This window comes from Fistularia commersonii, chromosome 9, assembly GCF_037954325.1.
Source record: "Fistularia commersonii isolate RoL2024-O1a breed Wild chromosome 9, RoL_Fcom_v1.0, whole genome shotgun sequence".
Taxonomy (NCBI): Eukaryota; Metazoa; Chordata; class Actinopteri; order Syngnathiformes; family Fistulariidae; genus Fistularia; species Fistularia commersonii.
The window spans coordinates 15,254,065-15,281,867 of record NC_141292.1 but is presented as its reverse complement, the minus strand read 5'-3'; the positions used below and the strand labels follow the sequence as shown (position 1 = coordinate 15,281,867).

The following is a 27,803-nucleotide window of genomic DNA, read 5'->3' as shown; positions in this document are numbered from 1 at the left end:
ACTTTTATGCTATAATTATGCTGAGGCTACGTTTTTGATGTCCAGACAAATGGAAGGCTGGCGGCGGTCGCCAAAACTAACTTCTGACGTCCGTTTCCTTCTTATTTGCGATGTCTCAATCTTTGTTTTCCTGTTTGTTTTGCCACCGCCCCAACTGACTGCGGAGCCGAGCTGCTCTCCAGACTTTACAAAGAGTAAAATAAACTTTCACCCACTTGGAGGCGAGCGACAGGAGTATTATCATGAGGAGTCAAAGTTCAGCGGCTCCTCTACTGCGTGTCTGCCGGAGCTGATTGGCTCAGACCTCGCCTGATGCGGACAACGTTTCCTGCCATGTCACGATGCACGACGAGAAGAAGCACAGAAAGTGACACGACATCTTTATTTCTCATGACATGCATCGATAAGCATAGAGATCATGACTAGCTTTGTTTTGGTTTTTGATGTTGAGGGCTGGACCAGGATTTACATTTGCATGATCAAAATGTCTTCTTTTTCTGATAAACTGACATGCAGAAGCGTTCTTTTCTGATAGATGCGTCAGAGGAGAGAAGCCTGGATTTTCACCGCACCGACGAGAAAAGGCGTTATTCAACGTTATGCAGCGGCGACGTCTGTTTGTTTGCTGTGTTTTTGTGGATGTGCACATGATTCGACCCAAGTAGAATTTATGATTTGGTGATGTGATATCGCTGATGGCATGGTTGGTTGCGTCACCTTGAACAGCTGAGACACAAACAGGAAGGAAGGGGGTAGAACGCAGGGGAAATCCCTCGCCCGACGTCACCGAACGAGGGGTTTATCTGCTCCGTAAACCGAGCAACTCCGGTCAGGTTGGCGATCTGGTGTCAGGCGAGGTTCACTCCATCATACGACACTGTTTCTAACGTGTCCATCACTGGCTGCTTGTCGTCACTGGCCGCCGCTCGATGTCCGGCACAAAACGAAGCCATGTCAAGTATGTGGGCCAACAGAAAAAAAACCACCCGTGCCACCCAGGGTGACGCTGACATTTCAAGCCAGTGAGAATTTTGGGTCAAAGTGCGTGACCCAAATCTTCTGAGCGGCTCTGTTTGAGGAACAAAGTCGGGCGATGTTCACGTCTGTTTGCTTGATTTTCTTGTTTTTTGTTTTTATGGCAGACGGGTGGTCTACATCAGATGTTTCCAGTCGAACAAGGTTTGATCGTATGAGCCCAAAAACCTACAACCTAAAGTTTCAGTCTGTTGCCACGTTATACATGTATCTATTAAGAGTCTGTTTCAACAATTATGGTCCTAAAGGGAAAAGTAGGACTTTACTAGTGGACGGGGGGAACGGAGGTTCTTAAAATGTCTCTTCTGTCAATCAAATAGAGACGTGGACGCAGATGACGCTGCCGGTCTGGAATCAATGATGGGCAGATTTACCTCCAAGCGTATTTTTTGGGAGAAACTCATGTCTAAACTGTCTTGACTCGACTCGGTATGATTTAACGTGTGGAGTGAAATGTCTGAACCGGTTATAAATCAAAGAAAATACTCCGCCGACCAGGACGGGCAAAGGATGGGTGATATATAACCGTGGATTCGGATGAAGTCGCATCTGCTCATCGCCAATAAACAACCACCACCCAGAGGCGGGTGCCAAACAGCGGAGTTAATTATAGGCCAAAAGGTGACGGGTTGGAGTCTGAAACAGATGGTGATAGCTGCGGGTCGTTAGCTTAGCATAAGGTCTTTTCCATGGCCCGATTGTGACGACGATGTCACCCTCTCCTCTCATAGTTCCGCAGTAACGCTGAATCGATCCGACAGGAAACTACTACAAAATGAGATCACTGAGATCAGCTCCATGGAAAAGGTTGTTTTGTTTTTATGTTTTCGGGCTTATTCGGGCTAATCCGTCTCTGGTTTTTGAAAGGGGACAGAGGTCACGAGTTAACCCCCTGGCGGCAATTGGGATAGTGCTTTGGATGAGACCTGGATCCAGGAAAAGCCAGGCATTGGTGCAATGGTGGCGAAACAGTGGCATTTCCAATGCGCCGTCGGTCCTTTGGCTCGACTCGACGTTTCTTATCGAGCTTTGCGCAAAAGCAAAGCCTGCCTTCGTCACAGCTATTTGACCTTTGACCATCATAATCTGATTCCTCTCATGCCAGTTACATTTCGAAAGTTTAGGGGAAATAAACCCCAGATTACATCCTTGTTCAATCAGACCTTTGGAAGTAGTAAATGGGCCTGAAAACCCAAACGATAAATTTCGAGTGTTCAATCACATTTCGGCGCCGTGCAACAGCGAGCGGCTTCTCCATGTCTCTCCTTTGTCACCCGTCTTTACACGTAGTCGATAATGAAATTCTGGTTTGCGCTTCCATGGATTTGTTATGCTGTCTCTCCCAGATCAAGGTGAGCCTAAAAACATGAGTCTGTAGGTTCGATACAAAATCCACCCGCGAGAACATAGAACGGCCATATTCACGGAAATCAACATCAGCGGTTCAGTTTGCACTAATTTGCATCTCTACCGGCGAATAACCGATACAGAACACAGAAAATGGCTGGTACTGGAGCAGCACTGCCGACGTGCAAATCAAGAACTTCATGCCGAACACATGAAATTTTGATTACATGATGGTCCTCTATGTGCTCTGGTCACACCCTTTTTGGGCGGACATAGATCTGGGAGTTACTGCTATCTTACCGAGAGGCGCCCCCTGTATCGAAGATGGATTCGGACGTGACCCACTGGTTGCATTTGAGAACAAACCGTACAAAAGTAGGAGGTTAGCATTTGCCCTTCTGCCCTTGCTGGAGGATGATACTCTAGAGTGGGACTAAGAGAGAGGAAATGAATGAATGAATGAATGAATGAGATCAAGAAAGTTTCAATCCTCAAACTGGGCCGTGTTGTCGTTCAGCAGAACGTGCCAGCGCTCGATCTTCTTGTCTTTGTTCTTCAGGCATTCGTACCAGTGTTTCAGACACTCCCCTTTGGCCTGGATGCCAAGCTGGCATCCTCCTTCAGGGACAAATAAAAGTACAAGTCAGTGCCAAACCCATGACAACATGAGTCCCTTTGGGCGAAACGCTAACATGCTCAAATAAATGTTTGTATTCCTGCCAGCATGAGCTGACAATCCGCCGCAGGAGGGGTGAAAAATCGGCGTGCTAATCCACGCCACTACATGGTAGTAGCTTGGAACAGTTTTCACATAGCAGTGTTGCTTTTGAGTGAGTCGTTTCTTTAGCGTATGTCATGAAAGTATGAATTTGAAAAAAATACACGTCTAAGACGATAACTTAAGTTCACCGACAAAAAGGCCGGATCGACTGCATCAGGATTTTTGTATAGTTGCTTTTGTCTAAGTTCCTCTTTAAATTCCCAAAGAAGTGTCCATACGCACGGCGTCGTGTCAACAAAGGTCACATTAGCGGCGTAACACTGCTGAGCCTTTGCTACGCTAACAGCTAACCCAGCTGGTGTAAAAGTTAGCAGCGGGCTATCAGTCACATTCACCACACATCATATTAAAGAGTTCTTGTCCACGGACACCTCTGGAACTTAAAGTGGCTCTAAACTGCGCGACTTCTCGACTCACCGATGAAATCGTTGGACTTTCCCATGTCGTAATCCCACACTGAGATGTCCAGGGTTTTCTTGGCCAGTTCCGCGTGTTTTATTTCATAGCCGAACTCCTACAAACGCAGTTACGAAACACCAGGTTACTCGGCAGGTCACGTGATCTGAGCAGAAGAACGAGAGGCGACTAACCTCATTAAACTCGGGATTGAGAGTCTTCTTTTTGATCTGTGTCTTGTTTTTGGCTTTTTTCCCCATGTCTGGTTTCAGGCAACTGCAGAGCAAAAACAAATGAAACATGGCAGGCCAAAGTTTGACAAGGACCAGTTTGATAGTTTTAGAAATGAAGCTCTCTTTCCAAAAAATTATGATTTAGATGAGAAATTTAGAGCCCTCTTTGAGTGAGCTTAGTGTTTGACAAACTGAATTGAACCAAGTTTAGGCGTCAGACATTGCGCCGTCTAACTTTCGTAGGTATTTCGGTCGCTTTGTTAGCCCAAATAGGCTATGAGCTTCATTTGTCCGCCTGAAGAAATGCAGAAAAGTAGTTTCTGTATAGAGTTTGCATGTTCTCCCCGTGGGTTTCCTCCGGGTTTCACCCCACAGTCAAAGCGTGCAGGGCTTAATAGGAGACTCTGAATGCCCAGATTTGTGAACGAGAGCGTGGATGACCGTAGGTCTCTGGGATCGACTGGCCACCGGTCCAGGATCAGCGGTACCGATAATTCACTCACCGATTATTTGGGATGTTCAACGAGTAACATTTCCTGCTTACTCTGGCTGCGTGAAGTATCCTAACCTGCCAGGATAGTACTTTTACCGTAAATCTCTTTTACACTTTCTCCATGAATAGCGGTTTGTGAAATATGTTTAAAGAACAAAAGGTCTCGTACACTTTGACAAAGGGGTCGGAGTATCCGTTCGAGTCCATGGCGGCCAGGTGAGCGCAGCGGACCACTCCCACCATCAGGCGTCCTTGCTGGCTGTTGTACGTCAGCGACACCAGGATCCGACCCCTCTCCTCCGAATCATCCGCTTCATGCACCTGCGTGCGCGCACAAAACAACCAGACACACCATTCCCAGCGACCGACACGTCACTTATTAGCTGAAATTGGTTGTAATGGATAAATGATCCGCTGTTACACTTAAACCCATCTCTCCCTCAGGATTATAATTAGGACTTGTCACCTTGTAGAATCCTTTAAACCAGGACGCCAGCAAAAATTGAAATAGGATTTTCAAAATGGAGTCCGAGTTGCATTTTGGATCTAAAAAAATTAGTGTCCAAGTTGAGGGTCCAGGATTTTTAAGGAAGAGTCCAATCCAGGTTTTTTGAAACGGCAAGAATCAAGCCTGAGTCGATAATGAAGAGTCCCGATATCCCAAGAGCTGGAAGGATTTCTTTCCTTTTTGGGAGATATACCCGCTATCGATGCACAACAACATAAACTTAAAAGCATATCTGCTTTTATTTGGAAACCTCTTGTTGGGTTCTTACATCGTCCTCGTACAGAGCCATTCCCCGGGCCGACCCTCCGACAGCTTTCTTCACCTGAGGAGAGAGAAAACCACCATCATCGTTGTCCTCATCACTGTCATCATCACAACGGTAGTGAGTCAAGTTCATGTCGCTGGAAGAGGCTCAATATCGAGTCACTGAAGAAGAGTCCAAGTCGAGTTAATGGAAGTCGGGTCGACTGAAGTCAAACTAATTTGAGTCCAGTTAAGTGAAGGTGAGCTAAGCTGGACTCCAGTCAAGTCGAGGCGAATGGATTCAAGTCACTTAGACTCAACTCCAGTCGATTCGACTCAGTTCCAGTTGAGATGAGCGGAGCCACGTCGAGTCACATCAATTTGACTCCGGTCGAGTTGATTATGATCCGGTTGAGATGATTTGTGTCGATTCGAGTTCAGCCGAGTCAAGGCAAGTCGAGCCGAGTTGAGTCACGTTGAGTTAAATTGGCTCCAGTCGAGCAGAGCGGAGTGGATTCGAGTCAAGGTCGAGGGAAATGGATTCGAGTGAAATTGAATTACCGAGTTGAATCGACTCAGTTCCGGTTGAGATGAGCGGAGCTAAGTCGGGTCACGTCAATTCGAGTCCGGTCGAGTCCGTTCAAGTGAAGCTCGGTTGAGTCCGAGGGGAGTCCATTCCAGCTGATGAGTCAGTTTGAGTCAAGTCGACTTGAGATGAGTCGTGTCGAGTGGAGTTGCGCCCCAGTCCAATTCCAAATGCGGCCCGGACAATTTCAAGTCGAGTCTTGTTGGTTCACGTGCCTCTTTGCGTTCCGCTGCAGGATAATCGTCACTCGCAGTCTGGAGCGCCCTCATCAAGCTATAAGTATAACGGCCCTTGTCCACACACCAACGGTAATACCCGGTCCCGGCGGTCCGGTTCTACGCGGACGACTTGTCCGAGTTTAGGTGTCTTACCGGGATCACTCTCTCCAGGCAAACGCTGAAGTCCTTCTTCTGTCCGGATTTGAGTTTCTTCAGGGCGACCCTTGTCTCCCCGATGAACTCGTTGTGTCCAAACTTGTCCTCGTCACTGACCGAGAGCCTGCAGACACGACAGCCGCCCTTTGAGTTGTTCAGCCTCCGTGCGACGCTCCAAATCTCCGAGCCGCTCGTACCGCAGCGTTTTGCGCGACATTTCTTCTTCTGTGATGCCGTGGTAGACGAGCGTCTCGTTCCACACGGGGTTCAGGGTGTTCTTCAGCGTCTTGGTCCTCAGCTTGTTGGACTACAAGCAGAAAATGAAGAGAAAAAAGGGCTTGTTGTCCACGTCAAAGTCAACTCTATTGTCAATGTTGCCGTAGAGCAGAGCATTGAAATAACATTACTCTAAAAGCCACGATGCAAAAGTAGAAAAAAATCATCAATAACTCACACAGAACAAAGAACAACGACCAATTATGCTGATGTAGATATGGTTAGGTTTGATTTTTAAAGTGACAGCAGTGCCGAGTTGCAGTCGCGAGAAAAAAAGAAAGAAGATGCAAGGGGCGATGACATGGAGGAGGCGACGATGAAGAGGACGGTACCTTGCTGGCTCCAGGAAGCAGGTGCAGCTTCACGTACGGGTCGGCCAGTCCGTTGGAGTCCATTGGCTTCAAGCCCTGAGGAAACAAAGGCAGAGCAGAGGACCGAGTGGCGGAAGCTGAAAAGATCAGGTATGTTGGAAGAAGGAAACGTCCTGCTTTCTTCTCACGCTGGCATTTGCAAATACACACATGCAGTACAAATGGTTTATTCTGAAATGTTAATTGTGTGAATCGAACTGGAAAATGCCATTTAAAAATATAGATTACGGATAAACGGAAATGTTTCTGAAAAAGTAGTGAGAAATTATGTTTTCAAGTAGAAAATTAGCTATAAAATATTGCATAGGATTATTTTTAGACTGGGAAACACAATTCTAAGAAGGTAAAAAGGCTTTTATCTGAAAGTTTGCCAGAATCTGGATGAAAACAAATAAATCCTTTCGCAATAAATTCACAAAAGCACAATATGATTTTGATTTGTCAAACTGAGGTAAAAACACGTAAAATACTTCAATTTCCGAGTTCCCAATGACGGAAAGAAGGGTAAAAGATTTTTTAAAAGAATTAAAAGTTTTAAAGAAAAGGAAACGTCAAGCAAGATATTAGGCAGGAAAAAAGAGGTCGATGGATAGATGCCTCTCTTAAAGGGAATACCAAGGTCATCTGAGGTCACAAGAGTTTACTGAAATCACCCAAGGTCACCCGAGGGCATCAAAGGTCACACAAGATCACCAGAGCTCACCACAGGTCACCAGAGGTCACCAGAGGTCACCAGAGGTCACCAAATGTCACCTGAGGTCACAGGCCTCGCGAGGGCGACAGATTCAAATATTCGCAAATTCATCGAATCGAAAAGATGAAAACCGTAATATTTCCCCCACCTTGGCCCTGACGATGCTGCAGAGGAGGACGTGATTCTCCTGCTCGTACAGAAGGCTGAACTCCAAACATCCCAGTGTGGCTGCCGTGGCAATGGAAAAAAACACAGACATCTGAAGGGGAAACTTCATCTGATGTTTTTCCAACAAACCCTGGTAGAGAATCCGATATCCCTGAGAAATTGATTTACTGCTCTCGATCTCTCCGGGGGGAAATTCACTCCCTCGTGCACGAATGCGGACGCGGACGACATTAGGTGACACAAACTGCTCGAAAAGATAAAGGCATTTCCTTTTGATAAATCGCGGGCGCTTCAGCTGAGCAGGACGTGGGGGATCTTACTGGTGTCGTCTGAGTCGTAGTCGACGTCCGGCTCCGGCACCGAGTCCACGGCGGGCCTTCCAGGAGCGGCGCTGATGGCCGGCGGGTCGACTTTGGCCACGGCGTTACGGGACGGATCGTAACCGGAGACAGCGGGTGTCCTTCTGTCCGGAGATGCCTCCTTCTTCTCCGGCGTCTTGCCCGCAGCGGGAGCTGGAGGTGATCATATAGCATCTTTGCTTGCTTTTATTTACAAAGGGGAAAAATATACCTGACACCGTATCTGAAAAAACTCAATGCTCATCATAAAATTTTATTCAATAAGCTTCTTTTCTTTCATTCATTGACACGTCAACCGTCATCTAATCTCCAGTGAAACTCCTGCTGTCTATTTATCTGCTGTATATTTGAGTTTTTTTCTTTTGTCTCGCTATCGTCTGCTTTTTGGCTTTCTATTCATATCTATATTCATATTTATTTCCTTTTTGTTGTGACAAAGGAATTTCCCCCATGGAGATAAATAAAGTTGAGCTAAATAAAGTATATATATATATATATATATATATATATACCGGAACATATATACTGGAATATATACTGTAATTTCTGGACTATTGAGTGCACCTCAATATAAGCTGCACCAGCCAGCTGATCGCTATCTTGGTCTTCCTCCTGCGCTCTTCAACCGTAAAAGTCATGTTCTTCGGTGTCGGAGTTGAACGGCCTCAGAATTTCTCGGTCATTTCATCGGTCCGATGTGACAAGGATAAATGCTTTAGCGGCGTAAAGCTCATTAGCCCTCCCCCGAGAAAATCCATAAATTAGCCGCATTGTTGTTTAAGTGGAAAAAGTTGGGGCTTATCGTCCGGAATTTACGGTGTATATGCATACATACATACAAAAACCTACAAAAACATAACAAAAAGCTTTTACCGAAGAATGAAGAGTAAAATCTATCAAAAGTTTGTCGGCAGAAGGCGGCGCATCACCTGCTGGCTGCTCGGCCCGTTCGCTCGCTGGCGGCGATTTAGAAGCCCGCCGCTCTGTTTTTGTCACAGGGCAGGACACGGTCTGGTGATCGGCACCGGCCGCCGTTCCTTCTGTCCGATCCCATCGGTCCGACCGGACAGACATCTGCGGCCGGGGATCCTCTCTCAGCTCTACAGGCACAAAGAAACGGGGTTTGAATGATGAATAATTCTATAGCTGAAGAAGACATTCTCTGATTTACGGTCACTGCACTTTTTCCTTCATCTATGACCATCAGGAATGGATACAAAAAACACAAATCAAAACAATCACACTCAGAAATGACCTGCAAATGCTTGGTTAATTTCACGTATACAGCACACTTTGGATTATCCCAATAATATAATACTCAGTTGAGGCTTGATTGTTGCACACGCGTCGAGAATCGCTTTGGGGAGATGGGATAATAGATTAAAATAAAAAAAGAACCGAGTATATCGACTCAAAAATAACTCCAGCACTGCAGCGGACGGCACAAAGCTGTACTACGGTGTAACGACATAATTGCAACCTGCCCAATATGTGCTAATTGTGTCTACAAGTGTACTTTACGTGTTTTCTGTAGTGTCCCCTAGGGTTCAGATAAATGAATTATATTTATGAAAGCGTGTCTAAACTGAGTATCTGTGACACTACCGGGCCCCTGATGACGCGGCCCTTCGTCCGCCAGCGCGGGACTGTTCTCGGGGCCGGACCGCGAGGGTCCAGATAGTGGCAGGGGAGCCGGCAGAGCATGCTGACCCCTCCCCTTGAAGAACCAGGCTCCCGAGCGCTTCTGGACCTGCACACAAAATCAGAATCAGCAGCGTGCAAACTTTCCCGAACCCAAATGAGCAAAATGTTGTTTTGAAAATGAGTTTTTTTTCATTTCTTCTTTTTTAACTTTTGAAAAATAAAAACCAAATCAAGAAATCATGACAAGATGACAATATGAGGTGATATTTCTATGTATTCTGTCATCAACCAACTTTAAATCATCAGGTTAAAAATTTATGTTTTACTCGTTTAGCATAAAAGCGCAAAAGGGAAGATCTACTTCCTTTTCAGGTTTAGATCACCCGAAAGTGAAATAACACTCCAAAAATTGAGACTCTTTAATGTTTTTTAATGAAACCGCTTGAGATAAGCGTTCTGGGTATCTCTGTCTGTCAGTCTCTCCGGATGGAGGTGCGAAGAGGGGGGACATTTTCTGGCCCACTGGACAGTGAAATGAAATGCCGCTCTAAAAGCTGGAAAATTGGTCATGTCGTAAATAATAAAGAATAAAAAAATGAAATAGAAAGACGGACGACGTGTCAGGGGAGATTCTCGACGGGTCTTACCTCCTGGTCCTCGCTGCAAATCCGGCACAGCCATGCCGGTCTGGTCCTGCTGTTGCTACTTGTCCCGCACTTGCTGCACATGTGCTATGGAGATACAAGGATATTCACCTTATTGTTCCTAATATCAAAATAAATAAAGACGTGCGCGGAGCAAGTGATCGTGTGACCTGAGTCCTTCAATGAAAAGCAGGAATTTAGAGAGGAAGGAATTTATCAGTGTTTTTCTTGATTCTGCCTTCATCAGATTGCTTCTGTTTCACTCACTCACTTTCTGGTTCATTGAATCACTCGCTCACACACGTTTTCCTCTTTTGCGCACTCACTCGTACGAGTTTGTCAGAAGGTTTGTGAGAACGTCAGCGAGTCGGCACGTGGGTGAGTGAGTTAGGCGGTTAGTACGTGAGCACATGAGTTAGCAGCCGGGCGGTTGAGTCGGTTCATCGGGGCGTTGTTTGTTTTAAGTTTGTTGTTCGGTCAGCGAGCGACCGGGCGAATTGTGAAGGAAGTGAGGATCGTTCAATGAACAAATGTGCAGGCGTATCATTCGGCGGGCGAGTGATCGAGCGGGTCGGTCAGCGGCCGAGTTCGTTATGAAGCCATCCAGTGAACAAGGAACTCATTTATTCAGTAAGTGATCGAGTGAATTCTTCTTGCGGGCCCTCCAATTTTTACTTACATTTTTACACAGCACACACAGGACAGCTTCCACACCCTGCGGTCCAAAAGCCGAGCCGCACAGCAGGCAGCGCGACCGACCGTCGCCGCACGCCGTCCTCTTGATGTTGTCCAGCCGACTGGACAGACGCCTGACGGTGGGATACAAACACATGTAAGCACACGCGACTCGTCTGGCGTCTCTGAAAGCGAGTGGGCCTCACTCGATCCTCTCCTGCTCCACGGCCTCCATCGTGGCGGCGCGGGCCAGGACGGCGTTGATGATCTCCTTCTCCTCGTCGGTGAGGTCGGCGTCCGGGGGGCCGCCGGACGCGTTCATCGTTCGACGCGGTCCTGGAAAACACAGGTAAACGAGAAAGGTGGGAAGGGGGTGAGTTCACGCGCCGAATCTGCCGCCGAACGTACGAGATGAGGGGAGAAAGAGGCGAAGACGGCGTTAAAGAGCATCGTCGTTCGGCATCATCGAAGACAAAATAATCGTGTTGGGACCCAGGAGGGACGAAGGAGGATGGACGGCTGCGTCCGGCTGAGGTTAAGAGGAGCCTCCTGTCGACCCTTTGGGGACAGATTATCTTGAGTGGGAACCTCCGCATGGATTCCATTCATCTCTTCCTGGCAGGTCTTCATCTCTACGGTAAAATCCATTATCTCTGTTTCCTTCTCGAGTCTGCAATTCTACGTCTGAACTTTCCTCGCAAGTTCCCTAGACTCCCGCGACACGACCCCAGAGGCAACCTGGGTCCAGCTCAATCCTCCGTTCACTTCCCTTGGAAGTGAACCCTTTAAAATGCTTTGCCTCCTCAGGGTCCAGCACCAATGGGCCTATGATGTTCTTTCATGTCCTTCATTTAAAAAGACAGTTGGGATTTTTGTTTTTCCCCGACATCTTTTCAATGTGAGCGACTTCATGAATGACCGAGCAGGCAAATTTTTGAGGGAGTCCATGAGGTCTCTCACTTCGCCACTTCCTGTTCCTCCCTCAATGAAATCAAGAGGGCTATTAAGAATGACATAAAATAGCAGCCAGAAAAAGGAGGCAGCTGCCGTCTTCACCTAGTGTGAACTCCCGCCTCCGGCGCCTGCTTAGTCGTCGACGCGGCTCGCAGGTGCTTTTGAGCGTGAAGCGTCACACGTGACTGGTCTGCTGACTGGGGCTGTTTTATGGATCCGGCGACCTTCATCAACCTCCTCCACGGTCCTTCCTCTTCCTGTCTCTCCTGCTCCCAGAAAAATGAAAAATGGCTCGTCCATGTTGGACATAAATGTCAAGGGTTGCTGTCACTGCGGACAACACTTTGACTTGACGGATTGACGCGGGTGCCTGTGTGTGTGTGTGTGTGTGTGTGTGTGTGTGTGTGTGTGCTCTCTCGCCTTGGAGGGTTTTGGATTGGAGCGCAAGGTAGCATCAGTAGGAAAGGAAACGTGTCGAGATGGCAGTATGTGAGTCATCACACTGCGGTCACACAACGGCGCACACACACACACACACACACACACACACACACACACACACACACACACACACATGCCATCATTATGAATCAGGCCTGGACCAGGAGAGAATGCCAAATTAGGAGAAGGTGAAAGGTGACAGCACTACGCTCTCCAATGTTTGGGGGTGAAAACACAAACATGTATGCTCACTTCTTGTATGTCCATCCATGTTATCATATATTTATAAAGTGTGCAATTTGGTGTTTGCCACTTTCCATGTTTTGCTCTTGACTTCCTGTTTTGTTTTTGTACAAGTCTTCATGGTGTGTCACTCGCTGTTTTGTGGCGCAAGTTATAGTCTTCTAGTTTGTGCTATTTGCAAGATTTTCATCACTAACAAACCACGATATTTAGAAAATACTCGTCTTCCATTCATCTTTGGATCGGAATCTGGATTAGTTTGCAGACGGTTCGGTGGTCCAGGGTTTTCTAAAATGATATGGGTGTAAATTGCTCGTCCTGTTTTTTTTTAATAGGTACACTTAACTGAGATAAAACCGGAGGCTTGACCTGAAAGCATTCATCAACCCAGTCGAGGGCCGGGTGCCAGAATTGTACACTTTCCTGGGCTAATAACGAGGAACCGCCAATTTAATTTGAGTTTAGTTCCAGGAAACTTGCTGACTTCCACAGTTTAAAGTCTTCAAGATATTTCTCAGGGCTTGAGAGATTTGAGGGAACATATGAAAAAACGTGTCATCAGCATAAAAATGCATAGAACTTTCTTTCAAATGCAAAATGAGTCCGAGTAGAAGAATACATTGAATAAATGAGGTTCACTATGGACCCCTGAGGGACACCCCACTTCGTTCTAGGGAGACAGGGTCAAAGAGAGACAGAGCAAAATCCATGAAAAATAGATGTGAACTTTTATGTCAGAAGCAAAACAACCACGACATTTTGACGCTTTTGAACAGAACAGTTCTAAAAACTATCCAGCTTGAATTTGGTGCTAGGAACTACCCTCCCACAACACGATGAAGAAGAGGACAACAACAAAGAGGAAAGTTGTCTCAAGAGTCATGTTCTGCACGGCAGGAATATTTATCATGGAAAACTGACTGGGTTCAAGTTTTTAATTATATGCACATCTGCTGCACCGCTTCATCGTGTGACATAGTCCGCAGTTAGCAAACTCCGTAGCTATTTGAAAGTGGCAGTCCGTGATCTGCAATAAGTATCTGCAATCACCAAGCGACCGTGTCGTACGAGCGCCGGCCTCATAGTCGGAGCCAAAATGGTTCTGGGACCCGGTTTCTCCTTCTGCTGCGACAATGCCCGAAAAAAATGGTCTAGTTCCCGAACAGGTTCCAGGAGCGACCAAAAATACCCAAAGCGTGAAAGCTACTGACGTCAAACTTCGGGATGCATCTCATCTCATATAACGGGGATGCGGTGCAACAAAGTAGAGCCACGACACAGAACACCCCGGCCACCAAATAACCAACTAGCAAAATTGAGAAATTATATAGAAATGATTACGTTCGCAAAACCCTTTTCCATGAGTAAGAACATAACGAAAGAACAAAAAGCCCTTTGTCAGCATACCATCGGAATTTGTGAGTAAGTATTTTTGTGAAAAAACTCGCTTTTCAAATCTATCACTGAATCATCAGAAGGGCCTTCTGATATAAATATTTAGCTCCAAACCAAAGAATGGGAGCGATGACGATCATATTTGTTTCCGTATCAATTGTAACATCATCTGGAACCGCTCGGCAGTTTCTCCCTAACGCTCACGTGCCGACACAACGGGTTATCGATCCCATCTCGCAGCCGATCGATGGTCGCTCTCTGCGGCATCAGGACTTTTACTTTTCTTTTTTTTTTTTAAGAATCTGACTCTCAATGTCAAACAGTGACCTGGACGTTGAGTCCCCCAACCCCCACCCTGCACCCCCTCCTGCGCAGCTGCGCATCAGCTCGACTCCTTGACGGGAACTGTTAATATATGATAAGTCACAGATGCGATGCAGGACATAATCTGAGGTTGCCATCTGATTCCAGCCTCCAGTATCCGGGTGGAGGGTGGGGGGGTCGTTCGGTAAAATTATGATTATGATTTAATTGGACAGCGTAGATGACAGGATAACGGTGGGCTCAAGCCAGAGGACGATGAGCCTCTGATCCGTTCTCGCCTGAGGACAAACAAAAGTTCTGTGTTTTTTTTCAATTAAAATGAGTTTTTTTATTAAAAGGTCACATCCTGTATTGCTATTCCGATCAATTGAAAAGTAAACCAAACATGATATATTCTCATATATATCAACTCATATTTTCTATGAGTTTTCAAAGGCAAGAATGCAAACACTTAAAGGAGACAATTGGTATTTTCTTGCAGATGGTCCACAGCTACACTAGTTAGCATGCTAATGTGATGGGAAACGCCGGCCCTTTCATTTTTAGGTAGCCTTAGGTAGCCGGCACTTCAGAACAACTTCCCTGAGGGACTGAACCTTACAGAGGCCACTAACCATTTCCTTGTGCTGACCTGGACGGAAAGCTAAAGCGGACAACAAAGTTAATGTAACCGCTGTGATTTTCCCACCATTATTTTGAGGTTAAAATACTTAAAACCCTTAACCTGGTGATGCTAGTATGTGTTAATCTGCAGGCCAACAGGTGGTCGTTATATTGCGAAACTACCTCCAAATCAATGTTGTTTTTTTTTTTTTTGGTCTTCTTATTTCAACATTTAGTTGAAATAAGAAGACAGGTTGGTCTATGCTGTGGCTCCTGCTTGCCGTGTAGTGAATAACACATGCCGTCATTATCTGGCTGTGTTCTGTGTGGAGTGAATTCCCAAAAAGAGTGCTTGTTTATGGTTGGGGTGTTGGGTAATATTTAACATGTCCTCTGGGGTGTTGCACCCGCAGCTGACTGGTTACACTTATTTTGCCTTCTTGTTGGGTTCTCCATCTTTGTTATCTCCATTGTTTTTTTTTATTCGATTGTTTTTCTTTTTATCGGAAATCAACATATGGACTCACAAGATGACCTGAATTATAATTTGATAAAACTGACTGTTTTATTTCTTTCCCCACACTGCTGCAACACATTTTAGCCTTTTTTCCCTGTGCATGCAGCTAAAAAGAGATTTTGGATCAAAAATATATACATGACAAGTCAGATAAACATACGAAATGTGTTTATGTATTCATTGAAACTTTATTCTCTCATCACTTCTTAGTATTTTCATCCATGTTTTTTTTTGTATTGAAGCAGCTTCGATAGACATAATAAATATTTGATGACGACGAAATTCTCCAAGTATTCAAATCATCCTGTTTCTGCTGCTTCACTCCTGCTGATCTTTTCCCCGCCATCGAGCTCTGGATGGACACATGAGCCGCCTGCGGCGTTCACCATGCGGTTTCCCGCAGCCTGAGGAGGCCATGATCTCCTCCTCCTCTGTGACCGACACCAAGGACGCCTCTCCGCCTACAGCTCCCCCTGATTTATATGTGTTTTATGGTGGGAGACAACGAGAGGGCGTGACGACCTCCGGGGGCAGCAGCTACTTGTGTGAATATGTGTGTGTGTGGGTCATAACATGTGAACTGTACCGGGTGTTGAACACTGCAGTGACAGGGGAAAGTGATTCTTACAGTGGGGGGAGAACAGACATTTCAATGCTACAAACAAATGGCTGCTTGGGCTAAAGATAGCGTGAATAAATTAATCACTGTATTGGTTTGCTTCACCAGCACACACACACACACACACACACACACACACACACACACACGCACGCATAAAGAATTTGCATTTAGGTTCATGAATTGACCCAAAAATTAAAAGTTGCCATGAACAAAGTTGGTATAATAGAAAATGGATTTACATTCTTTTAATTCTGTTTGATGTTTAAGGAGTCTCTCTGTGTTGTCCCGCAATGTTTCCCCTTGCTTGTCTGTGCGTCTGTCCGTCCGTCCGTCATTCTATCTGTCTTCGTCTCCGTCATCCTGTCTCACTGTCCGTCACCTCGTCTTTCTCTCTCTCTGCTTGTGCGTCCGTTTGTTTTCATGTCCCTGATTTTCAGCCTCTCCGCCGCTGGCATGTACAAACTAGGTCTCCACGAATAAAGATCCTCAACAACCTTATGCAAATTGACACATAAATATGTAAAATGTATGCATGTGCGCACACACGCACGCACACACACACACACACACACACACACACACACACATACACACACACACACACACACACACACACATACACACACACACACACACACACACACACACTGCAATCAACCCTACCTTGCATTGACTACACAACCTTAATTGCAACAACCAACATGGCCTTAACCAGAACTACCAATCCCCACAAGTATGGTGTTTGCAAACAGGTCCTCAAAGGGAAACACACGCAAACACACACACACACACACACACAGGCAAACACACACACACAAGCAAACACACACACACAGCCCGTCACACAGCCAGAAGCCCGAAGAAACGCTTCGCACGGTGACACAGAGTAAAAAGAGAGGCAGGCATTTTAGCTGCGTGAGGTTATTTGAACTGACTAAAAGCTACAGTAACACACACACACACACACACACACACACAGGACATGCTGTGCAGAAGCAGTGTTTCATTTAACATTTCAAATACAAGGCCTTAATAAAAAAATAAAGCGCTGTAGGTTCAGTTCTGGATGAAAAAGGTCTTTGTTATTTTGCCTGTTTTACACAAAAAGTGAATCGCCTTGCAATAATTTGGAACTTCACAGACAATGGGAATTATGTCGACGGACAAATCAATAACTTGCCGCTTACCTACAAAAAATATAAACACTGAAGAAAAGAATACTGAAAAAAAAAGTTTCAGAAAGACACCACAAACAATTTGCTAGCACCAGAAAAATATATAAAGAGTAAAGCATAAAATGTTGTTGGCAAAATACATAAAATAAATACATTTTTCATTGAAACTCAATGTTGTAATCAGCAGTGAAATTCATCCATCCATCCATCGTCTGTCTCTTACCTGCGCTCATGTAGGCGGAGATGCTGGAGTCGCTGCCGGCTGTCATGGGGCGAGAGGCGGGTTCACCCTGCACTGGTCGCCAGTCAGTCGCAGGGCCACGTATACAGACAGACAACCCTTCACTCACTAATTCGGGGCAATTTTCCCCTTTTTTCCAATGAACCTGCTTCCCCATGTCTTTGGACTATGAGAAGAAACTGGAGAGCCCGGAGGAAACCCACGCAGACACGGGGAGAACATGCAAACTCCAAACAGAAAGCTCCCCTGGTCAGAATCCAACCAGGGTCCTTCGTGCTGTGAGGCTAAAGCGCTGACCATTGCACCACCGTGCCGCCCAGCAGAGAAATTATGTTTTTGATGATTTTAATATGGAGTAAGTTTATTTTTCTTCTTTTCCTTTTCCTTTCCTTTTCCCTTCAGCGATCGCCACAGCGCATCAACTTTCTCCATGTAACCCTATTCTCTGGATCCTCCTCTCACACCAACTACCTTCATATCCTCTCTCACCAATGCAAGCATCCATCATCAATCAATATATTCACTATCCCAATATGTAATATACAGTATATATATATATATTTATATATATACAATATATATATATATACATACTGTATATGTGTATGGACACCACTGGTTACAAAAACACAGTTTCAATCACAAATATATTAACTTACATTATATTTATATATATGTGATATATATATATATATATATATATATATATATATATATATTTGTTTTTCATTTATATTGGACATAAATTGGTTATATACATATAGATGTAAAATGCAACCTCAGGCCAATATCTCTCTGAGCCGGTCCCAAGCCCTGATAAATGCAGACGGTTGCGTCAGGAAGGGCATCCGTTGTAAAACTTTTGTCAAAACCAAACATGCAAATCAAACTTGGTAATCCAATACTAGATCGGTCGAGGACCGGGTAGACAATGTCCGCCATTGGTACCTTCAGGGTAGCAGTTTCCACTGCTACCTTGAAGGTCAAAGACGGAGAAGAGGAAGGCGTGTTCAGAAGCAGCGAGAGAAGAGAAAAGGTAAGAGTCTGGGACTGAGAGGAGGGACTTTGAATATTGGGACGATGACAGGAAAAGGTAGAGAGTTGGTGGACATGATGCAGAGAAGGAAGGTGGATATACTGTGTGTCCAGGAGACCAGGTGGAAAGGTAGTAAGGCTAGAAGCTTAGGAGCAGCTTTAAGTTGTACTATTATGGTACTGACAAGAAGAGAAATGGAATAGGAGTTATCTTGAAGGAGGAGTTTGTTAGGAACGTTCTGGAGGTGAAAAGAATGTCAGATAGACTGGTGATTGGTTCAGGCAATAGAGGGGATGAAGAAGTGATGGACAGATTTGGTGTACAGGATAGGAACGCAGAGGGACAGTTAATAGTAGATTTTGCAGAAAGAATGGAAATGGCTGTAGTGAAATATAGGCTAACTTATGAGAGCGGAGGTAGGAGCACGCAGGTAGACAACATCTTGTATAGACGAGGTAACGTGAAAGAGATCAATGACTGCAAAGTAGCTGTAGGTGAGACTGTAGCCAGACAGCATAGAATGGTGGTTTGTAGGATGACTCTGGTGACAAGGAAGATGCCGAAAAGGGAGGAGTGTTGCATGGTTTTCAGGGAGGAGTTTAGGAAGAGTCTGAGTGGTCAGGGTGAGCTTCCAGATGATTGGACAACAACAGCTAGTGCTATCAGGGAGACAGGTAGAAGAGTACTTGGTTTGTCATCTGGAAGGAAAGTAGATAAGGAGACTTGATGGTGGAATAAGGAAGTACAGGAGTTTATACAGAGAAAGAGGTTAGCACAGAAGAAGTGGGATACTGAGAGGACTGAAGAGAACAGACAGGAGTTCAGGGAGATACGGCGAAAGGTAAAGATAGAGGTAGCAAAGGCAAAACAAAGGGCGTATGATGACTTGTATGCTCGGTTGGATAGTAAGGAGGGTGAGAATGATCTATACAGGTTGGCGAAACAGAGAGATAAAGATGGAAAGGATGTACAACAGGTCCGGGTGATTAAGGACAAAGAGGGAAAGTATTGACAAATGCTAGAAGAGTGAAGGGAAGATGAAAAGAGTACTTTGAAGAGCTGATGAATGTGGAAAATGAAAGAGAGGCAAGGGTAGAAGAGGGGACTATTGTAGACCACAAAGTAGCACAAATTAGTAAAAGTGAAGTGAGGAAGGCATTGAAGAGGATGAAGAGTGGAAAAGCAGTTGGTCCTGATGATGTACCTGTGGAGGTGTGGAAGTGTCTAGGAGAGGCAGCGGTAGATTTTCTGACTAGATTATTCATCAGGATCTTAGAGAGTGAGAAGATGCCTGAAGAATGGAGGCGAAGTGTGATGGTGCCCATTTTTAAGAATAAGGGGCTTGTGCAGAATACAGTAGTTATAGAGCAGGGGTGCACAATAAGTCGATCGCAAAGGTAATACTGGTAGATCGCATGACATTAAAAGAACAGACGTCAGCCTATTATCCATCTCGTCACTTGACTGATATACAGGACAACCAGTCAGATGACATCTGACTTTTTCTGACAAAGAGGTCATTTCACATGCACAAGCAACGGGGCGAATTGCAGTAAAACTAACAAGCTGGTCAGTAAGTTACCTCCGATTTTTAGCCCTCGGTTTTTTCTCTTAAACTTAAGAAAGGGTATAAAATGAGTGGGGGAGCTGGACCAAGTAAGAAGACAACAACTTATCACTTTCACACAGAATGGGAGGAGAACTTTTTTTTTTCACGATGGCATTTTTGAAGTGCTTTGCCTCATCTGCCGGTCTACCATCGCCATACCAAAGAAGGTAATGTGGAGCAACATTTTCGGACCCTTCGTGGAAAATATGACATGACCATTCCGCCGAAAAGCGAGCCAAGAAAGAGAAGGGGAGAAAGATGAAGGAACTAAAATCCCAGTTGTCCGGACAGCAGTTGCTTTTCACACGACAAACTACAAAAGCGGAAGCCGCGGCCGAAGCCTCGTTCCAAGTGAGTCACGTCATCGTTAATAAGACTGGCCGTCAGCAGCTACTGTCCGGACTATCATTCAATTTAGTGCAAGTCAGCAGAGTGAATGTGGGTTTCCGCGATTCCTTGGGTCCCCGGGCCAGCTGCACAGTAATCACTGCGGTTATCCTCCGCACCTGGAGGCCACGCCGCACCAGAGGGGTATCAGCTAATCAAGCCTGAGTATTTAAGGCCGACCCAACGTTTCAGTGATCGTCCGGTCTCGTTTGAAAACGCTTGAATAAACCAACCTGCAATTCTATGTACCTGAGTCTGTCCTCCTGGGGGAAACCCGTAACATGGGTCATGACAAAAAAGGTACATATTTATTTTGTGTTGTGCAATATTGGCTCATGCGGTTATGCAAGGTACATCAACATACATTGTACGAATAAAGACTGTTTTGCATTTTTGTTGTGGGTAGATCATTTTGACTTGGTCATTTTATAAGTAGCTTGCATGCTGAAAAAGTGTGAGCACCCATGTCATAGAGGGATAAATTTGATGAGCCACACAATGAAGTTATGGGAAAGAGTAGTGGAAACTAGACTGAGAGCAGAAGTCAGCATTTGTGAACAGCAGTATGGCTTCATGCCTAGGAAGAGTACTACAGATGCAGTATTTGCTTTGAGAATACTATAGAAAAGTACAGAGAAGGCCAGAGGGAGCTGCATTGAGTTTTTGTAGACCTGGAAAAAGCATATGACAGGGTGCCAAGAGAGGAGCTCTGGTATTGTATGAGGAAGTCTGGAGCGGCAGAGAAGTATGTTAGACTGGTGCAGGACATGTATGCTCGCTGTGAGACAGTGGTGCGGTGTGCTGTAGGGGTAACAGAGAAGTTCAAGGTGGAGTTGGGACTCCATCAGGGATCAGCTCTGAGCCCCTTCTTGTTCGCAGTGGTGATGGACAGGCTGACAGATGAGGTTAGACAGGAATCCCCATGGACCATGATGTTTGCAGATGACATTGTGATCTGTAGTGAGAGTGGAGAACAGGAAGAGGAACATCTAGAGAGGTGGAGGTATGCTCTGGAAAGGAGAGGAATGAAAGTTAGTCGCAGCATGACAGAATATATGTGTGTGAATGAGAGGAACTCGGGTGGAACGGTGAGGCTACAGGGAGTGGAGATCAAGAAGCTGGAGGATTTCAGGTACTTAGGGTCAACAGTCCAGAGCAACGGAGAGTGTGAAAAAGAGGTGAAGAGACGGGTCCAAGCAGGTTGGAATGGGTGGAGAAAAGTGTCAGGGGTACCAAGAGATAGAAGACTATCAGCCAGAATAAAAGGAAAGGTGTACAAGACAGTGGTGAGACCAGCGATGATGTTTGGACTAGAAACTGTTCCAATGACCAAAAGACAGCAGGCAGAACTAGAGGTTGCAGAGATGAAGATGTTGAGGTTCTCTTTGGGAGTGACCAGGATGGAGAGGATCAGGAATGAGTCTATCAGAGGAACAGCACATGTTAGATGTTTGGAAAGAAGGCCAGAGAAGCCAGACTGAGATGGTTGGGTCATGGACAGAGGAGGGATACGGATGCTGCAATTGGAGGTCTACAGAAAGACCAAAGAGAAGATTTATGGAGGAAGTGAGAGAAGATATGAAGGTAGTTGGTGTGAGAGAGGAGGATCCAGAGAATAGGGTAAAAATGGAGAAGGGTGAGGCGCTGTGGCGACCCCTGAAGGGAAAAGCCCAAAGGAGAAGAAGAAGAATATATACATGGATGAATATATACAACTGGTTACAACACTGAGTTTTAATTCCCCAAAAGTGATCAAAAAATTACCATAAAGTCTGTAAATGAGTCCAATCATCAATTTAGAATAATAATTGAAACTAATAATGATTGGTGTAGCAGTGATCTGATACTAATCTCTGATTATGTGCTGATTTTTTTTCCTTGGGTACAGCTGGACGTGAGAAAGTTCTGGAGCAGCAGGTCAGTGTTGTTGCGGCCCTGCGAGAGCATTGTTCACGGGTTGTTGGGAACGAGGTTAGTCACGGCAGGAACCGTTGGCGTTGGCGAAACCCTGGTTATTTACGGAACACAGAGCTTCTCCCCGAGGACTCCGAAAAACTCCCGCCTGATTCAGACGGGAACATCTGCAAGCACGCTCATGTGCACGCTCGAAAATACACGTTAATGTGACACACTCATCTGACCTGTGACCCTGCAACACACACACACACACACACACACACACACACACAAACACACACACACACAAAGAGCAGAGGCTGTGATCCAAATCCCCTGACTTCATCCCCACTAAGATCATCTCCCTCTTCTGCCCTATCTCTCGTCCCTCTGGTCGTCATAGGCACTTTGACACAAAATAAGTCAAGTGAGAAATAAATAAACAAGTTACTAGAAAATTTGCCGGTGAAAGTAAAGGTGGCCGGGAAGGACACGAGAACAGACATCAAAAAAATAGCGATGTCGTGGGAATATAACCTTGGATTCAGCATCAGTTCACCCGTGAAACAATGGCATACAACCACCAAAATGCATTTCAACATGAAATTATCTGCAAATAAAACTAAAACTGAGTTGAAAATTTTCCAAAATGATCAAGAAAAAGGAAAAAATAATAACTACAGATGGGCTTGAAAGAAATTTTCATCTGGCCATCCTCCTCCTCTTCCTTCTCCTCCCACTCCTCACCAACACCATCAAAAAAATCATCATCCTCTTCTTTATCATCATCATCGCCATCGACCTCAACCTGGATATCTACCTCCTCCTCCTGCTCCCAATAATCATTATCATCATCCTCATTAACCTCTTCATCCAAGGCCGTTCTCCTGAAAACTACGGTTCCAAATAAACAACGAATGAAAGAGAATACGATTTAAAAAAAAAAGAGAAAAAAAAATGAAACCAAATTGCCGAACAATTCAAGACAAATTAACCGATTTAAGTCAATCTTGAAAAGGGATTAAAAAATACAATAAAATAGCTGCAGCAAAGGATTCAGGGATATTGAGTAAATTAATGATATATGTATTCGATGTATAACGTTGGTATGACGACGCTTTAACGGCGACCACTCACCCGATCACCCCCCTCCCACCACCTCCACTCTCATCAGCGAGTGAGAAGCAGCTTATGCAGCTTAGTTCAGCAAAGACCCATCACCGACTCCCCCATCCTTCTCCTCCGACCCTCTCGGGGTCGTTAACCTCTTGTTGCCCCGGCAAGGAAGATTTGACATCATGCCGCTTTTGACCGCAAAATGCAGCGACGGCATGCTGAGGGCGAGGTTGGGAGAGTGATGAAAGCAGTGAGAGGCTGATGGTGTTGGGGTCCATGCGATGAAGCTCCGGAGGAGACATATTATTCCATGAAGTCCCAGGAGATATGTCATTGTGCGGTGCCCAAAGGGACTCGCCGGGCCCCGAGGCCGCAGCTGCTTCACCGCCTGACAGGACACTTCCAGGCCAATCCAAACCCCAGAAATTAACAAAAAACCAAGGAAATTTAAACAAAATTTTGTAAAAGTGAAAAAAATGTGACTCATTTTTTAAACACCAACAATAGTAGAAAATCATCAAGAGAAACAATTTCCCAAGTATGTGATCGTTAAAGTACATCTCATCTCATCTCATCTCAGGAGATATTTTCTTAAAATAGGCAAGGAAAGATGTCAACATGAGCATTTCATTGCATCAAAAATGACTTTAAAAGTCAAAGGATTTAAAAGTATTGGCTGGATGTCAAAAAATCAGCTTACATATCCTATTAAAAGAAAAAATGAAATATGAATTATGATAGTTGCCAAATACTTGTGGCTTCAGCTGAAGTTAGAGGTAACTAAGACCCCTAGCTTCAGCTAACGTTGTTAGCATGCTAATAGGATCAACTAAGACCTTTGCATGCTAACTGCTGCAGGACTGTGAAGTTTCCAGATTTTTATTGACCAGATGTTTGTTCCATAGGCTGGACCAAGTGCCAGCATCCAAAAATGTTCACCCTCGCCTGTCAATATACACCAATTTGTAGTATTAGCTCTGTGTGTAACAAAAAAGTGTCGAAGTCAGCTTTATTGTCAAAATGTTGGTTCAGTCTAACCATATTAGCTTTTTCGGGGCTGTACAAAGAGATGCCGTCACGCACTGGGACTCTTGGACTCCGGGAGATCCGGGCCCCCGGGCAATCGGAGCCCGAAAAGAGTCGAAACACAGATCCTCTGCGATAAATGGGCGCGCTGTAACGGCTTTGCGAGTAAGGTCGGCTTTAAAAATTGATCCAGGTGGGGTATTGCGGGTGGAGCGGTAGGGGCGGGGGGTGATGAGTCGGCCGGATCACGCCAGTCAGCCGTTGGTTTGATCCACCGTTGACCGTCTCATCAATACAGTTGATCGGGGGGTCAAAAGCTGGCGTTACTAGAGAGCATGGGAAAGACGTGGGAGGCAAGAAGGAGACGTCGGGGTTGAAATGTACAGAACCTTAAATCGATTTCTACACCCGGGGTCTCTCTCTCTCTCTCCTTCCTCCTCTAACTTGGCTTCGCTGCTGCCACAGCTCGTTAGACGAGGAGCGAGCCAAACAGGCAGTGGAGGGGGTTGACAGGATGCCTCCTTGGCCCTTTCTGCTGCCACTTACTGGGAAAACACACAGTCTTAGCTAATTTATTTAGTTTGCCGATTCCGTGATGAGATTGAACGACGGGGTTTTAGCATTGCGCAAACATGAATTACATTACAACGATTCATTAACAACAAGTATGGCTGCCAGATGTCTTTTCCTGTTCTTTCCACCAATGTCGAATGCGCGAACGGGCAAACACGATTTAGGGTATTGAACCTGTCTGTGGAGGTTCTCAGTCATCCAGGTCATGGTGAATTCTTGTCGAAACCTTCTTCTCTTGGCAACTGGACTTCCATTTCTTCACTTGAAGACGTTTCACCCGTCATCCGAAAGGCTTCTTCAGTTCTAATGACCAACGGGGAGTTTCCGAATATCCCCTCCAGGTTTTTGAACCTGATGTTTTCAAAAAAAACACCATACCATCCACGCTGGAAACAGCTAGCTCATCATGACCCCGCTTCTGAGTATGAATCGAAAAGGTTGGGTTTTCCAAATATGGATGCATTACATTTATCCAAATGAAAGGTTTGGATGTTGAGTCGTTCCGCCCTAATACCCTTTAGCGAAAAAAATGTTGATTGTGAATTCTCGATCACATTTGCCTTGTATATTTAAGTTGCTCTAAAACCCTTCAATGATATGATTACTGTTCTTTTCACGCTTCATTTTCACACTCATTTTGCTGTGCCTTTCGTATTTTTAATGACCAAACACCTGCCATTTAAACCACTAGCATTTTTTACTAGCTCCTCAGCGCTAGTCAGGAGTCGGTACTGAGATGGGCAGCCCCAAGCGTCGGTCGATCCAACCATTCGAGCGCCACTAAATTTCCCATAGGAACAGGAACACTTCAAATGTGCAAAGTTCCACTAATTCCCCCAGGCTGGAAAAAAAACAGCAACAACACCCTTTCACTGAGCGTTTGCTTGTTTTTAGCCAGGCCTTCCGTCACCTCAGTTTTGCTTAACGCAGGTTGCTGGTATTGACTTGCCGGACAGATCCGTGATGGCTGACAGGTGTAATTTGTCAAAGTGTCGCCGGTCGAAAGTCCAACTCCGCTCAGATCGGCGTTTGGAGGGGCGATTTTTGATGGCAATTGTTTTAAGCAAATGTCAGCAATTTAATTGGAACATTTGGGCTTCACTCTGACATGTCCATTAACTACATTTGAATCAAACAAAAGTAAAAACAATCACGGAACAAAAACGGGCCCATTGGAAATCATTCATTCCATCCATGAAGCTATGAGCAGCTGTATCTAGAAATAAATTGTCAGGAAACAGCAAAACTCTTCTTGCAAATACACGTAGACATGATATAAAAAAAATACTTCATCCCTGCAACACAAGTCCCACTATGTTCTGCAGCAGAAAGAATGACAATATAATTTACTTTGATTTATTTGAGCGCACAATGGAATACATTAATTTTCATTACATGTCTGTGAAAATAAGAAAATTAATTTAAAATGTTTATATATCGAGCAAACATGAGTGGATGAAACACAAAGATTCTGGCATCTGCTGGAAAACAATTTTTTAAAATTTAAGGTCAGAATTTGTGTCTCAGCCATTTCTTTTAGATGGAGATGACTTTGTTTGTATAATGAAAATATAAAATAAAGCGTTTATTGAATGTAATCATTGAGGACATTATTTAATACATCAATTGATGATTGCTCTGAAAAAATTAAACATTTTAGGTCAGAGTGACCGAAGAAACTTTATATCCTTCAAAAGACCAGTAACGATATCTTCTGAAAATCTCAATTTTAGGAAAAAAAAGGAGAGAATTCTTTTCACATACAAGCCAGATGAGAAAAAAAAATGTCCAGATATTACCGTGCAATCCCCCCCCCCGACAGTAAACGTCTCTTCTAGTTGCAATCTTTTGAGGAATTGTGCTCCTCCTTCCGTTTGGATTTCAAAATAAAATGGATGGAAGGCAATGATCTTACCTGAGGCTCTTGAGCAGATGTGCTTCTTCTTCTTCACCTCCTCCTCTTCACTTTCAGCACCCGGGCATCCTCTCCTGTACTCCTGTCCTTCTCCGCCTGCCTCCTCCACGCACACTGGAGTAGCATCCCAGGCTGAGCCTCCCCCCTCCGCACCCTCCACCACGACCGCCACCCCTCCCCCGCATCCCTCCCTTTTCCTCGCTCACTTTAACTAAATCCGTCGGATCTCATCTCATCAGTGCGAGACAAAATGATGATGCTACGACTCCCGGCAAAGCAAACACAGGGGGGGGGGGGGGGGGGGGGGAGAGAAAGAAAGAATAGAAAAAAAATGGAAAAGACTGCGAAAATGGTGGGAAATATATTTATCTTTCCTTTTAAAAAAAAAAATCCTGAGACACTGGATTTTTCAGAGAAATAATGCACTTTTAATCCTCTGGATGCTTCCGAGGGCTAAAGGGGGAGGGCAGATTACTATTTTTATTTCTATTTGACTCATGTAAAAAGGGCCAAAGGGCAATTTAAACATCAATATCACAGTTGAGTGCTGGGCAATAACACACAACTGTTCGTGTGCGTGGATCACGATTTGTCAAAGTCTTAAAGATGCAATAAAGAAAAGGTTGAAAAAGAAATGCATATCAAACCTTTTATATATTTATCAACCCTACAGTCTGCAGACTAACATTTCAATTTTGGTTTGAATTTCATTTCAAGTTCATTAAAGTCTCATTTACTAAAGTTGCCCTCCAGGCACAAAAAAAAAGAAGATATGGCAATTTATCGACGATGTTGGAAACTATCATTTATGAATTATGAATTAATGAACGTCGGGGCTTAAAAACAAGCTCATAAGTATGTTTGGTGAATGGAAGAATGCTATATTTTACCTTTGCTTTACTG

The 27,803-nt window shown here is 44.9% G+C and overlaps 1 protein-coding gene across 2 annotated transcripts; it reads right to left on the bottom strand.

Annotated features, from left to right (window-relative positions):
* Nucleotides 1-245: 245 nt before the first annotated feature.
* rph3aa (rabphilin 3A homolog (mouse), a) lies at nucleotides 246-27,001 on the bottom strand. Of its 2 annotated transcripts, none has more exons than XM_086152657.1 (16): nucleotides 11,884-11,927; nucleotides 11,034-11,163; nucleotides 10,832-10,961; nucleotides 10,156-10,239; nucleotides 9,470-9,614; nucleotides 8,794-8,964; nucleotides 7,826-8,017; nucleotides 7,486-7,565; nucleotides 6,605-6,679; nucleotides 6,194-6,303; nucleotides 5,994-6,120; nucleotides 5,062-5,115; nucleotides 4,455-4,606; nucleotides 3,754-3,835; nucleotides 3,581-3,677; nucleotides 246-3,000 (listed from the first exon to the last, which is right to left on the bottom strand). In XM_086152657.1, the coding sequence occupies exons 2-16, from the start codon at nucleotides 11,147-11,149 to the stop codon at nucleotides 2,867-2,869; spliced, it is 1,749 nt and encodes a 582-aa protein (XP_086008783.1). In that variant the 5' UTR covers nucleotides 11,150-11,163; nucleotides 11,884-11,927; the 3' UTR covers nucleotides 246-2,866. The 2 variants fall into 2 exon arrangements, with proteins under 2 accessions (XP_086008783.1, XP_086008782.1); XM_086152656.1 differs by lacking the exon at nucleotides 11,884-11,927 and adding an exon at nucleotides 26,901-27,001 and having other exon boundaries at nucleotides 247-3,000.
* Between the last annotated feature and the right edge of the window lie 802 nt (nucleotides 27,002-27,803).